General features: G+C 42.4%; 1 protein-coding gene and 1 long non-coding RNA gene across 3 annotated transcripts in view; both read right to left on the bottom strand.

The window, feature by feature from the left end:
- The window catches only part of LOC132969472 (carboxyl-terminal PDZ ligand of neuronal nitric oxide synthase protein-like), a 188912-nt gene that overhangs the window by 61816 nt on the left and 111689 nt on the right, over positions 1-15407 (bottom strand). The window contains exons 6-7 of one of the 2 annotated variants that reach the window (XM_061034336.1): positions 9667-9808; positions 4259-4509 (exon numbers count right to left, since the gene is read on the bottom strand). In XM_061034336.1, the coding sequence (XP_060890319.1) occupies positions 4259-4509; positions 9667-9808 (393 nt within the window). The remainder of the gene's footprint in view (positions 1-4258; positions 4510-9666; positions 9809-15407) is intronic. The other variant, XM_061034337.1, reaches the window with a different exon arrangement.
- LOC132969525 (uncharacterized) lies at positions 1274-2186 on the bottom strand. The gene is made up of 2 exons (XR_009671742.1): positions 1675-2186; positions 1274-1641 (listed from the first exon to the last, which is right to left on the bottom strand). It is a non-coding gene; the product is annotated as an uncharacterized LOC132969525 (long non-coding RNA).

The raw sequence follows: 15407 nt of genomic DNA, 5'->3' as shown, positions 1-15407 counted from the left end.
AGCGCTCCTCAAACAGAGACAGAGTGGAATGAAGACCCGCCCACAACTGAGGGGAAAGCAATTCATCACACTCCTGGGACTTGCATGAAGGTGCCCTCTTGAAACTTTTATCTACTCGTTAAAGTAAGACAAATATTTCCTTAAAGCTGTGGTGAGTTGGGATGAACTTTTAACATGATTAAGAACCCTAAAAAGAAAAGTGCAACCGAAAGGACTTTCAGTAGATACAGACAAGAAGTAAAGCATCATTCAGAAATCATTTACCAACTCTGCAAATTTAGAGGCTGAAGCCGACCAATGCAAAGCCTGGATTTGTTGAATCAGTTGTAAACTGACTGTAAACAAAGTCAAAAACAGGCACACTCAAAATGTACTTGGCTCTATCTTGTACTTTTTTTTCTCTGTGATAGCCGATGAATGCCTTCTTCATTATTACAATTCAATCCAAACTTTTTGCAGACTCAAGGACGAGACAAAAGACAAGAAATTATGTATGAATGAATAACATACAAAAGTACAAATATCATCTATAAATGTTTTAGATGCAGGGAAATGTACCCATGTATCCAGAGCTGGGATTAGTGTAGTGTGGTGTTTACAGCTAAATATTTCATTTTCAGAGGAATCAGGCTGGACATCAATATGTACTCAAGATTTCTTTTTACTGTCATGCCTGGCCCTAATCCTCTTCTGTAAAATCCTTCAAACTGACAAAGATCAAGAGCCAAAAAATAAGGCGGAAAATCCGGACACTCTCATGCTGACTTCAACGCAAGGAACAGTCACTTCGAATGTGAGCTCCTTCCCAGGGCCCCTCCTGACCCGCTGGGCCCCTAAGCCGTGTGCTTCCTGGTCTCTTTAAGTAATCCTTCCATGTAAGGTACTGGTGGTGATTTCAAGTCTAAAAACGACTGAGGCGCACTAATGACAGCAGGAGGAAAAAAAAAAACAAGAGAAAGAAAGTGCTGCAAGTGGAGTGCTGCCTTCAGCGTTTCACTCAGCAGAGTGTTTACACCTGCCTGACAGCATCTGAGAGCCGACCAGAGGCAAGAAAAGAAGAAAAAAAAAGCCTATCAGAGCGCGTTGAACCACCTCACTTTAAAACAAAAGGTCCTTCTGAACACACTCAGGCACACACTAGTCCTTCTCTTTATCTAATTGAGGCACAAAGGAAACAGCAGCTTATACCATGACACTGACTTCCTTCTTTTGAGCTTAAAACCACAAATAAATATAAGAAAGGTTTGAAAGGACTTTATGTTTGATGCACTGATGCACAGCACTCTAGACGAGCATCTGTCCCTTCTGTCAAACAAACAAAACCAATACATCGTCTAGAAACGAGTTAAAACGCAGTTATCTCCAAACTGTGACGTTTGGCTTTCTAATTCCCTTAGTGGTTTGACTCCGGGCTGATACCAGAGGGAGCCTATTCAAAATTAAACGTCCCGAGTCAACCTCGTGGACAGAGGTGGGATTGATGCGTGCTCTCGTGAGCACCTCTGGGATCTTTTGAACGCGGGCCGCCGAGGGATTTGTCAGTCTAACGGGAGCCGACAGGAAGAGAATGAACTTTAACACCGGCAGGCTGCTTTCTCTTTCATGAGCTTCCAGAGAAAACCCCCTGTAGTGAGTCGAAATCTCTCCGTTCAGGGGGGAGACACACACACACACACACACACACACACACACACACACACACACACACGGTTGCTTGATAAAAATGCACACACGTGGGTGGTAACATGGAGGCACCCAGACACACACACACACACACACACTTAAGTCAATGTTACCTTCACTCTCCTGTCTCTGCACATTCCTATTTAATCTGTCAGGGCTGCTAAGGAAGACAAATGTGCTGGAGGAGAAGCTGCACGTTCGGGGGCAGAAGAACCTACACCAACTTCCTCCGGTGACCTGAGAATGGAGGTCGTCGCCGAGAGCCCGTTGTTTCAGTGATTTCACGCCGTGTTGCTTTCAATCAGCCGCTGCAATGAAAGGTCTCATAACTCTAACGTTAATGGGACCCGAGGACTGTTGAACAGCTGAATAAGTTGGTTTTTGTGACTCTGATTTAGCAGCTTAAGTCCTGCACAGTGGAGTATTGATGTGCGTGTGTGTGTGTGTGTGTGTGTGTGTGTGTGTGTGTGTGTGTGTGTGTGTGTGTGTGTGTGGGGGGGGGGGGTTAGGCAGGAATGTTTTAGCAAGCCCGGAGCTAAAGATGACATAACATCCTCATTTGGATCCTAATGAAAAGTTTGATAAACTTTTGCCTGGAGTGTAGCCTCACAGCTTGTTCGTTTAATTATTTACCATTAATCGAGACTGCCTGAGGAACTACCTCATTACCCAGCCTTAGCTACAGATCAGGGCTTTTCCTGACACTTTTACTGGCAAGGTGAGAAATACCCATAAAGACCAGAAAAAAAAACATCCCTTGAATTAGTGCTTGTGCCTGTGACCATCTGACCATGCAGCAGAGATCATACATTAAGCAGCTCTGTAATTGGCTCTGGAAATCACATTATTATGTTGGTGTGCTGGCAGACCTTCATTCTGAAATAACTGCAGAATAAACAGACTTTTGTGTTGACTTGAATCCCCCCCGGGGGTTAAAAACAAAGCAGGAATGTTTTAATCACTACAAAAAGGGAAAATGAAGGGGCACTTTTTGGCCTAGTGGGTTAGGCTGGCAACCTATGTACAGAGGCTGCCGTCCTCCAAGCGAAGGGGCGGCCCAGGTTCCAAGTCTGTCATGTAACTCCTTCCCCTGCATGTCACTCCCTAAAATCTCTCTCCCTGTATTCACTGTCCTATCAAGACAAACTGAAATAAATTTTAAAAAAAAAGAGGAAAAGGAGATCCTCAAAAACAAATCACTTGATAAATCTAAAGGCTTGTGTAAACTCTGAATATCTCGTGTCACAGCGAGGGGGGTCAGCCTGACCTGGGGTTGGCTGAACAGATGTTTGATTTCCTGCCAAGCTTTAACCTGAGCTGACTCAACATTTCTTATAGTCAGAAACATATTTCTATCCCTTTCCTTGGTTAGATTTTTTCTTTCCACATATACCAAACCACAAACTCTAACATGAATATACTGTGCGAACCTGAGGCTAAACGACGGGCCAAACACATTGTTCACTCGCAATGAAGTGACAGTAAAGTAATTGTCAGTGTGCCACGGTTTGTTTGTTTGTTTGTTCATTGAATGTTCCTGCAACCGAACCAGCACCTGAGAACGTAGGTTGGCTGTGCACGGTGGACCCCGTTGGTCTTTCATATCTAGAAATGTGTTTACACAAAACAGCTTGTAAATGTGATTGTAGTCTCTCGGTAAAGTTCAGAGAACACCTCCCTCGGTTAAATAAAAAAAATAAAAGAATCCCCCTGCATGGACACAGCGGAGGCTCTGTAAACAGGAAACAAATGAAAAAGGCTAAAGAACAAGATTCAGGCCAGCAACAGGTTTTAACCTCTGCCTCTGCACACACCTCTCTCTCTATTGTGAGTTCTTCTCTATGGGGAACAGAGCTACACCATATTAAAGAGATCCTTTCCCCTTCAGCCTGCAGATGCTCAGATTCTGCTTTTTCATTTGTAGGAGTGTTTTCCCTGTCGTGCACATTGATGATAAGGGGGAGGTAGCTTTTGAAGGTGCACTGAAGGGAGGGTATGTGTTTGACTGTTGAGGTTAGATATCAGCGTTGCCAAGCTTTTATACAGGATTTGTATCTAGAAACTATGAAAGCTGGGACAAAAAGTCGACAAAATAAACGTTGCAGGCATTCGTTTTAATCTTAAAGTGACGAGATTTATGCAACTGACCTTGAAAAAGTTACGCAATGAAAGAGCAAGGCCCAAATAAAGTTTGAGTATTGGGCTTCTTTGTGCGACAGATAAAATCATCTAAGTAACAACTAGAAATCCTTGCCCAGGGCCTAAAATATATAGAACACTTTTTGATCTTCACACACAGATATTGGGTGCAAAAAAAACGCGACACATAAACCACCGCTAGTCAGAAATACAAAAACCATCGTCTCACATGTAAGTTTGACTCTGTTTGGGGAACTTCTTCTGATTGTTTGTGGGTGTAGTTTTAAAATGCCTAAATGATTTTATGGTCAGTGTTGGATGAGGTGTGTTGAATGTGGTTGTACCAGCTGTGACGTTGTCATTTCCTGTAAAGGATAAATAAAGTGCCTAACAACAAAATAAAACACAGACATGTAAAATCATGATGATGATTTACCTTGCTCTCCGTGTGGTTCAGGTCAATCGCCTTGACCGTGGCGGTTGCCGTTGCCGTTGCCGTTGCCGTGGCGTCCAGATCCGTCACTCCTCTGTCGGGACTCGACTCCTCGGCCGCCGGCAACTGGACGGCCTCCTCTGCGTCGATGTCCGTCTCCTCGGTGACCGTGGGCGTCTTCTCTGCGCCTGTAAGCTCCCGGGCTGAGCCCATGAAAGTACACACACACACAGGTGGTGGATAAGCACGCACGCCTGCATACACACATGAAGGCATGAGCATGTACACACGCACACATGGGCAGACACACGTGGATGCACTCAAGTCAGAAACGTTATTCATAAAGACACAGTATACATTGTGTGATTACGTGTTTCAATAAAAGCTCATTGTACGGTGCAGCAGCTAAGTGTTGCAGTACTCCAGATCAGTACTGAGACCACTTTGTGAAGGTCACGTCTCGGAATTGAAAGCTTTATTTTACTCTTGGTCTCAGGATTTCGGATTTTAAATCAAGCCTGATCAAGACCACCACTGATCTGCTACTTCTCCACGTCATTAGTGGGATTAGAAGGGAAACACCCCCTTTGTAAAACAACCAATAACTTCCCCAGTTACGGCCGCGACCTTCCCGGTGTTACGGTCTAATCGAGTGACAATCTGATCGAGACGGCTGGAGGAGTGGCACCTGCCGAAACTCAAAATCTTAGGCTCTATTTTTGCACTCGTTATCATAAGCCACATTCACCTGACAAATCCAGACAAACATCTTATGAGTGTATCTGGACTTTATTATTATTGGACTTGTCAGGTGAGTGTGGCTCTGCGAACAAGACTGTTTCACATTGAGGTGCTTTGAAAACAAAAAGTGCAGAGACCTTGTTTGTTGCTGTCACATTCATTTAAAAGCAAGCTGAAATTAAAAAATGTTATTTATGTTCAATCTGGTGATGATTTTTCTGTGATATTTATGGTCTTGGTCTTGATCCCGAAATGTTTTGGCCTCCTCTCGGTCTCAGAGCACTCTGGTCTGGGGCATGCTTTGGTCTCGGTTAGTGCGGTCTTGACTACAACACTAGGTGCAGCTGCTGAGTTATACAACTTTTATTCAAGCATGTAAACAGTGAAACGAGTCACAATAATACCACTGAAAGAGCTTAAATAACGATGCAAATGTAAAAGAGTACAATGCTGCAAGCACTCTGGAGTTTTTGAAACAGCTCTGTCATTTCTGTTAACACATTTTTAATTGGACTAATTGGGACTGTATTGGATATGTGGTGTTTTTAATGAAGAAAATGTCATTAAGAATGGAGACGAGCAACATTGCCAGGAAATAAAACACAATCAGTTGAACAACTACACATTTTCCTTCTTTCTTTCTGCGCTCCATACTTGATCGGTGAAGCTTTACTCCATGAATGTTCTTCTATTTGTCTGATTTAAATAAACTCAAATGCATTTAGATCCAAAGTTAGATCTGGAAATCTGCTGGCCATCTTTGTCTTTGTGGTTTATCATAAGCTTCGTTGAATCAAGTAGTAACTCCACATGAAGAAAAGAAAGGTACACATTTAATCTGAGTATATAGCAACAAAAGTTTTCAAAGACTTACTAAGTCCAGAAAGACTTTGTTCCACTCTCCTTCCTCACCGACTTCTTCACCCTCTCCTTCAACCGCTCACCTTCACTCTCCGTCCCACCACCTCCACCTCCATTTAAACTCCCCCTTCTACCTTCTGTGCCATTAGTGCTGTCCTCCCCTCCACTTAAACTTCATCTCTAACAATCTTCAACTACCGGCTGCCAGCGCTACCCTCGCCTCCATTTCTCTCTCTCTCTCCATCACCACTCCTCTTCCTCCTCATCCTCCCTTTTTATCCAGCGATCAGCCATCACTTTTCCTTTTTCCTCTCAATCTTCACCTCCTCTCGGTCTCTTTCCTCCCTTGAATTCTCAGGTAAAAGGTGACAAAATGGTGAGGACAAAAGGTTCTCAGCATTGCAGTAATGGTGCAGCTATTTATTTTGCAATATGAAGTCAATTTGACTAAATATAAATTGTATAAAACCACAATTACACACAGCTGGGATTTATTCGAAGTGAAATTACTTTTGTTTTGTGAACCACTTTTGAGTTGAATGCAAATGCATCCAGCTGACTGACACATTTCCTGCTTTTAAATTACTGGAATAAACTAGAGAGAAAAAGAAAGAGAAACAATGGACCTTAATAAAGCTTCTTGTCATCAGAACATTTTTCAAACAGGTGAAACTCCATTAGACACTTGTGCAACTATTTCCCCTTTGAGCAGCACAAGTACTTTGCCGAGTCTTAAAAATCAGACTTCATCAGTCTTTTTTAAGTTCAGTGTGTGAACTTCTGAAGATGCCCATCAAGGCGCTCAATCAAATCTTTTGCAGGAACAAACTCCTTGTTTATATTGCTACAATTATAAATGGCTCTTCGTGCTTTTTGGGCTCGTTATAATTCATGTTAATGTGAATTAGAACGATCAAATCACTACTCCTCAGTTTGCCATTATTTGTTCTTTGAGCAGACTTCAGCTCCCCCAGTGATGTAAGCCTTTTTCACACGTATTTGCATGTTAATGAATTAATATTATTCATTTTAGGTTGCAGCATTTTGTGCAACACTTCTTAAAGGCTGCACAAACTTTCTTCTGAGAACAAAACATCACTTTCTCTGAGTTTTCACTCCTGACTCCCTGCTGTGCAACCCAGTTCTCCATCCCCTCTTCTCTTGTAAAAATCACTTGTACACTCCATCTTCTCCCGCTCCTCTAGTCCTCCATGATCCACAGTTCATTCCCCCTCTGATATCATCCTCTTCTTCCTTCCTTCCTATGTGTGCATTCTTCCAGCTCTCTCTTTCTCTAATCCTCAATCTCCCGCTCTTCTCTCTCCTCTCCTTTCATTGCCGGGATAATTAGTTCTCCAGATAAGCTCATTGGTCGTGTGTGACGGCTCTTGTGCGGCTTAACACGCCGTGACAGCCCGAGTGTGAGTGCTGTGTGTACATGCCTGAGTTTGCATGTGTGTGTGTGTGGGGTCCTTGCAGGGTGTGTGGATGTACAGTTATAGTGCGTGGGTGATCTTTGTGCTCATCAGCATGTGAAAGGGAAGCTCGTCTCTGGAGGGGTGGCGGGGGGTCGGTTGGAGATAATGTGCCCCAGCCTGGAGCTCTCAGATGAGGACAGGGGAGGGTGGCCAGCGTCTGCTGCTGTAATCGCTGGAACGATGGAGTGAAAGAGATCCGTTCCTGGGCTTTTCTGACTGCTCAAATCCCAGAGGTTGTGTATGTGTGTGTGTGTGTGTGTGTGTGTGAGCTCTCACACCCCCTCAGAGCCACGTGTCCCCCCCGTGCTGCAGTGAAGCCCATCCCGTCCAGGCACGAGGCGACGGATAAAAGTAGCTCAGCCCACCGGTATTGTGCGGCCCCTTTTTTTTTCTTCCTTTGGGTTGACTCATCCGTGACATTCGCTCCAGCATCGCGCTCTCCTGCCTGCCAACATCAGTACAATGCAGGTAGGAGTGTGTGTGTGTGTGTGTGTGTGTGTGTGTAAAGTCAAGTCTGTCTGTGCTACCTGAGAACATATGAGTGTGTGTGAGATGTCTGCAGATCTTTTCGTGCACTGGAGAATGTGTTACCAAGACTCCAGGTTTTGCATTATTTTTGGACTTTATATTCGACTTCCACCCTGAGATACAGATTTCCATTTTAAGAGTTGCACTGACCTTAAAATATGACCCCCTCATGGTTTATTCTGTCTCATATTGAATAGGCATGAGATCTTCTCTGCAATGTTCACTGCGGAATAAAATTGAGTCCATTGTTCTAGCAGCCAGGGGGAGTCGCCCCCTACAGGCCATCAGAAAGAAACTCCGTCTACGACACTTCCACATCGGCTTTACTTTTGGAACTAGAGGCCATGTCCACTTCTTATGTACGGTCTAATAGTGCTTTCACACTTCTGCAAAACTCCTACAGTTTTCAGGGTGAGCAAACACAGCCGCATTTTTCACTGACTTCATCTGGAGCCCTCTGGTATTTTTTCCACATACCGTCCGAGTGAGCTGATGCGAGAACGCAATTTTTCTTAAATCATGTCTTGCCTCAGGACTCAGGAGACAACAACCCTCCTCCCGTCCAACTGAGACAGTCTGCCCCTGAGAGGTGCATGTGCGCACGACTGGATCAGGAGGCTTTCAGTGGGCAGTCCTCCAGAAATTCTTCAGGGGTGTATTTTGGATAACGGCTCCGGAGTGTCACTTTGTTTTTCTTGTTAAGTAAGCGGTCCATCTCTGACAGTGTAAGGTTGCCTGATGTGCACAAAGTATCACTTCTGTGTCTGTGTTTGGGTGGGAACCAGAAGTTGATTCGTTTCCCCAGTATCAGCTCCTGCTCGGCAATCATTTCCAGTTGGGTTGTTTCTTGAAATTAAAAAAAGGTAAGGATGTGGACAATCTTTTCCTGGGAGCTCCTGAGCTCTCTTAGGTTCCTCTGGATCGGTGGCTTGCCTGAACACACCCCCCACCTGTTCCCTATCCCTCTTCCTGCATCTTATCCCATCTCCCCCTATCCCACTTTCAAACCCGGCACAGTTCCGGTAGATGGCTGTTTCATCATGAGCCTGGATTAGCTTTCTGCCTCTTAAGAGGAAGTTTTTTTTCTTGCCACACTAACTTTTGCTAAAAGTTGCTGAAGTGCTACACTCATGATGGATTAAGCTAGGTCTTTGTAATAGAGCAATAAGTAAGGTCTTTTACCTGCCTTTTGTAGAGAGATAACACTTGTTATGAATTGGTATTATACTAATAAAGATTGATTGATTGATTGATTGATTGGGTAAAATAAGATGACTTTGTTGTTTAGGTTGTCTTAAGTTCTCAATTTTGTGTCACTAGCAGCTGTTTTGTCAGTGTTTCTTCAAAAATATCGGAACAGCTTTTGTGTTCACAGCTTTGGTTTTAAAAACTAATGGATATTAAAGAAATTCCCTCTGAGAGTGACTTCATGGCTGCCTTTCAATTCAATTCAATTCACTGAATTCACCTCATGAATCTTCAAGGTTGCAGCAGCCACGTTTTTCCCTTTCAAACAACACTGATTAAAATGCAACGCTCCCACACAAACATTGAGCCTGCACTCTGCAGATCTTCTGTCTAATGCCTCCTTCTGTTTTCTTCAATGTCAACACTCAGAAGAAAACGTGTGGAAGCACCAGTCAACACATTTTCTGATAAAAAGGTAAGCACACACGTACAAGGCTTTCAACAACTCCTTAAGAGGAGGGCAGCAGTGCTTCACATTCGCACACAATGCAGGCCTGTTAGTGGGAGATGCCGACGGTTTAGCAGGCACATGTTGATCTGGTTGTGTTTGTGTACCTGTGACAGAGGAGTCGATGCCGTTCTTTTCGCTGTGGCAGTCCTCCTGTCCGTCCGCATTCTGCTGCGTGTGCTGCAGACTCAGTTTGTGACAAACCTCAAACGCCTGGCCGACGGTCCGGACAATACGCATGGCCTGACTCTGTGCGGTTAGAGAGGGAGGAAGACAGAGAGAGAAAGGCAATTGTGAGAATCTGTAGGTCACACAATCTGAACCCATTTTGTGTTGCTTCTTCAGATTGAAGAAACTAAGAATATCTATCAAAGCTAAACAAATCTAAGACATTTTTTGCAGCTTCTTATTTTTTTCTTGGATCCTTTTTGACCAAGATTGACTTTCTTTAGTTGATGTTCATCTACTTTTTTTCTTTTGGGTTAGGGTTAGGGCTTTTTTTAGAGGTATTTCAAACAAACCAGAAGCTGTAAAATAGAGGCGCACCTTCTGATCACAAGAATCAGAGCATTTTCAACCTGTTTAGCTGTAATTGGTGTCCCGCCTGATAAATTTAGCCGATTCTGAGACAATCTCAGATTCTCACAGACAAGCTGCAAGTTTCATGTCATGCACAAGGCAAAAACAAACACAAACACTACAGCCACCCACACATGAGCTAACACGAGCTAACGTGCACAGTACACACTGTGCGCAGTATAATCGTGTAGATAATAATATAGAAGAGAGAGGTGTACTGAACATGCGTATTTAGCTTATACATATATATATATAAATATATAAAAGGTATATTTTGCTTACAAATATAGTTCTTTAAAGAAAAAGAAAATTAGAATCGGGCAAAATCCTGATCGAATGGTCAGACCTTGAAAAATCTGCTCCTAGAATCGGCCAAAGAAAATGCAATTGAGCACGTCTAGCTTGAATCACATCCGTCATGTACACGTACAGTGACTTTTTGCAGCAGAGGCACGTGCAGCCTGGATTCAGATTTCCCCAGGGACATGTCTATTTTGTAACAGACACAGTAATCAGGGAACGCAGTGCAATCATGTATAGGTCACAGCGCTGATTTAGTGACACATGGCCCATTGTTGTCATCTTGGGCCTCAGGTAGAGGTGGCTGTCTGTGTTTACTTTCCAAACTCAATGAAACATAAAAAAAAAAAATATGATTTCTCTTTCTGACTGGCTTCTCCCCCCTTTGTTCTCAGGTGCAGAGCTGCATGTGTCTGTTATCTCTGCTCCTCTTTCCGCCCCGCTCTGAAAAAAAGGCCAGTCAAGTGAAAGCAACTTCCGTCTGTTATCAGCCCCGCTCTCGTCCGGCTCGTCACAGCGACGAGGTGCAGACGCAGAAAAAAAAGATTTCATTTTAAGGCACTGAGGCCTAGCAGCCGAACAGCACTCATCCTCAGCTGAATGAGCAGAACAGATTCAGCGTGGGCTAAGGAGCATGAACAGAATCAAGACTCTGCTGGAGGACAAAACCCTTTTTCTCGTCCTGGTTATCAACTCTGAACCAGAATGAAGCATGAAAGCCTTCAATCCAGATCTCTATCAAAACATTGCTTAACTCCAGGGTTAGTATCAGATGAGGATTTGGGAACATCTGGATGTTTTATCTTTATTAAAAAACTTTAACTGATTTGGCAGCGTCGTATGTTCCCAGTGCCCGGACTCGACTCCACTTTCTGTTCAGTGGTGAGGTTTAGCTGAAGTCTTTCTCACAATGTCGTCGACCATTATTTGATCTTTTCATTAAAACATGCAGCCTCAGATTGATTTTTTTGCAGATGTTTCCATGGTGACAAGGCAAAAGCAGCTACTATCAGTAAAACAGGAGTATACTGTATGTCCACATGTGAGAAATGTGCTCCATATTTTTCTTACACAAAATGAACTAAACAACCATGACTCAGCAACTTTGATGACCTTCACTTTGTAGCGTTTAGTGACCTTAACTAAAAGTTACTGACCTAACGCTTCCGCCTTGAAAGTGATGAAACTTTTCACGGCTGCATGGAGTCCAAATTGATGGATATCTTTCAAAATCAAACAACCAAGACTTCATTTCTCAACATAGGAACTACATGGTGCCAGACCCCACCCGGCCTGTTTGATGGTCTGGCCCATGTATTTGAAACACAAGAACATCATGGACCACACAAATATTAGAGATTGTGCCTGCGACACCAACCAGAGTAATTAAGACTTCTTATCATTTCATCACATAAAGCATCATCAACCATCACTAAACAAGAAAAATGGATAGAGGGCATTTGCACCGTGTTTCTCCTGTTGTTACCAACTTGCACCGATGCACTGAAAATGATACTAACACAATCGAGAAAAGTTCCAAAAAGTAGTGAAGTTCGTACACATATGTATCACAACTTTAATCTGACGTCATCTTTTTTTCCCCACTGCTCTACCCTCGAGCAGATAGAGCGGATAGATGAGATAATGATCGGCACTTGAAGAGAGACATGAAACTAAAAGTCAATATAAAAATACATGAAATATAAAAGGCTTTACCTCAACTTGCATTTCTTACGGCGGACAGGATGAAAAAAAAAAACAATATTTCCTTCTTGAGAAACTTTTCTATCCTTCACTCGTCTTTCCCTCTTTTTCCTCCGACCTGTTGTTCTATTTTCATGCTGTGCTTCTTCTCCTTCATCTTCCATCAATCACCCCCATGTCTCCCCCCGTCCTCCTCCCCTATCTTTGTGGACCTTCATTTCATTTTGTTTCACCCAACACTGTTCTCCAGCCTGACAGCGGAGTCATGCTCTCCTTTGAAGACGTGGAGGCAGACGTACAACCTTTGCGAGAGCATGCTGGTGTTGTTGCACCAACTGAGCCCACCAACGTCTCGAGCTCCCCCCTGACTCATAAACTCACTCATCAGGAAACACATTGTCAGAGTCTGAATCTCTTTCTGTTCCTTCAGACTCCTTCATCGTGTCTATCTGACACTCTTCAGTTTGACCCTTTTCAAATTAAACCTGTTGATTTGTGCCAAAAGTAGATCAATTAAGATATATTAAGAATTTATCATTTCTAAAATAATGTGATTCTCCCATTTTTCCCCCTGATATATTTTGGGTATTTGTTGATTTTCTGTTTAACGCCTTAATTCACCTAGAAGTAGACACAGTTTGATGAGTCCACTTCATATTGATTGAGTGTCCAAAAAAAAAGCAGTTACATCCAGCTATCATCCATTTGCTCTCCTGTCAGAGTTGCTGCCTATGTCTCCCCTATGTATCCTGCTCTGTCTAACAGCCACCCCTGGACACATTACCCACCTCCCCCTGATTTCTCATGAGTCATCTTGTTTCATATACTCCTCCGCTAGAATGTCTCAGTTTGTCCTTGCTGGTTTTATTGCTCTCCAGCAATTTCAACTGGTGTTCTCTACAGTTATTTTTTTACTTTGTCTTGTTTTTTTCCATAGTTTTGCCAATTCCCTGACTGAATTTGTATCTGTTTTTGGACTGTTCCCCTAATCACTACTGTCTGGTCTGCAAGTTAACGCTACACTCTTTGAACCTCACTTTGCAGTCTCTGCGTCTGACTCACCATTATGTCCAGTAATATTACTAAAGATGAGTATTGTTTGCAAATATATAGGTCAATGTATGTAAGTCAGTGACAAAAAAAACCCTGAAAATTCAATAGTTGGTTGGTACTTACCAAAACTTACCAAAACTGATTCAAGTTACAATTAGGAGTCAGACGATTTAGAGGTCAACACTATTAAATGAATATGATGTAAAAAAGCTTTCAGAAACTTTGATTTTGTAACTAATGATTAAATAGAGATTTATTTGAATCAAACCCTATGAGTCCACGCGAAGGGCAGGCAGCCTCACCACAAAGCTTGGTCTTTGGCAGTGTAGGCATCAGAGAGCCTCTCAATTTAAGTGAGAGGTCAGGGACAAATCTCTGCAGGATTTCAACAATACAGGCAAGGGCCAGTGTAAGAATAAAAAATAGCAGAATATATCCTAAAAATACCTCGGTGCTGGTGCAATGATTTGGATGTGAGCTCAGGTTTTTTGTCCCAGTAAAACTCTGCCAGCAGCATTTTTTAAAACAGTTTTACAGACTTTTTTTTCTTTTTTTTTTGGCATACTGCAGAGAAATGTGTTACATTATTTAGACCTAATTGTAATGAAAGCATGCACAAACTTTTTCACCAGGAGTAAGAAAAGCTTGGACTTTGCAAAGGTCTCTTAATTACAGAGAGATGCTCAGCTTACTTTTTCTATGAGACCAGAAAACTCAATCAGAATCCATGAAAAAAGCCTGGCATGTGATGAAATACGCTGAGATAAGGGGGCTAATCAGTAGTCTCTATCAGGACTTCTCCCTTTGATTTGTTGGACCAATAATTAGGGCTTCAATTTTGTCCCGTTTGAAGTGGGTCAGGACAACTTTTGGGCAAATTGCAAATCAGTAAACCTACCGTCATGAGGGGAAACAGTGAAACTGTCAGCACAAGATGTAAAACAGCTTTGTCCATTTGCGTGAGTCCAGAAAAACACTCAACATTTGAGTTAATGATGTCCTTCTCTGGTTGAATAAGCAAAATAGCAAACAAATATAGTCCCATTTTTGTTTGGAAAGAGCCACCAAATGTGATTACTTTCTACTCTTGTTAGTGTATTTCTACTGTTTACATCACCGTCGTCACATCGAGATTTTGCCCGATTGAAATTCATGGATCTGCTCCTTTATTTGAATCGTTTGATTGATCAAATATATTGCCTCGAGGTAAAACACTTAGCAACAAGACACAATTATTTTATTGCTTGGCTGTTTTTTTAACTTAACATCTACACATGAAGGAGGCTGTTTCAACAGAGTGCAGATATGAAATAGGACACTCTGGTTGTATCCAAGCAGGCCCCATATCTTCATGATAACCATGTCTTTCTTTGAACAATAACAAAATGGTTTTCTCTGGTTAAACCATGTCTTTACCACACAGGCAGCAGATAACATAACTCATTAAGATTATTTTTATTCTTGAACATTAATATAGGTCGTTTTGAATGATAAAGGGAAAGACACACCAGTTCTTGTTCCCATTTTGTCTTAAACCAACACTTCATCATGTCCCCTTGTTACCCTGTAAAAATAAATTCTGCCCCTTCTTGTTGGCCATATTTTCTCAAGAAAGTGGTTAATGTTTTAAAATGGTTAAAGTTTGATTAGTCACCAAAGCACTTGGTTATATTTGGGAAAAGATCTTGGTTTGACATACGATTTTCAATGCTGGTTTGGAGTGAGCTACAAATAAATGTTGATTTTTGGATCCACACAGGTGTTTAGACCTTAAAGACCTCCATCAAAGTCCTGTGTTTTGAGGGGTGTTTCCACTCTGAGATTCTGTTTCATTCTACTACAGTACCTGATATCCAATGTACTGGACTATGTTACTAAAGCACATTTCACACATGCTCGCACTCCTGAAAAATCCTGATTTAAAGCAGGCTTGTTTCTATCAGCTCCACTGTAAATGTCCATGTGAAGTTGGGGTGAGTAATAGTCTGGACTATTAACCATAAGCAAATGGGCATGTTGATGACATGGTCATGTTGAGCAAAGCTTTGCTGCTTTATACTCCTTACTGCTCGCCTCAGTTGTCAGTATAATATTTCTGCTTTTGTGTTTGTCCTCTGGAAACCTCTGATACTAACCCAGTGCTCAGTTTGAGTTTTGAGCGTGCTTTCAAAGTTGTAAATCCCCCCACTTTGAGCGGCTTAAGAGTGTCTGA

This window comes from Labrus mixtus, chromosome 3 (assembly GCF_963584025.1).
Source record: "Labrus mixtus chromosome 3, fLabMix1.1, whole genome shotgun sequence".
Taxonomy (NCBI): Eukaryota; Metazoa; Chordata; class Actinopteri; order Labriformes; family Labridae; genus Labrus; species Labrus mixtus.
The sequence above is the reverse complement of the archived record's forward strand: the minus strand, read 5'-3'. Positions and strand labels throughout refer to the sequence as shown.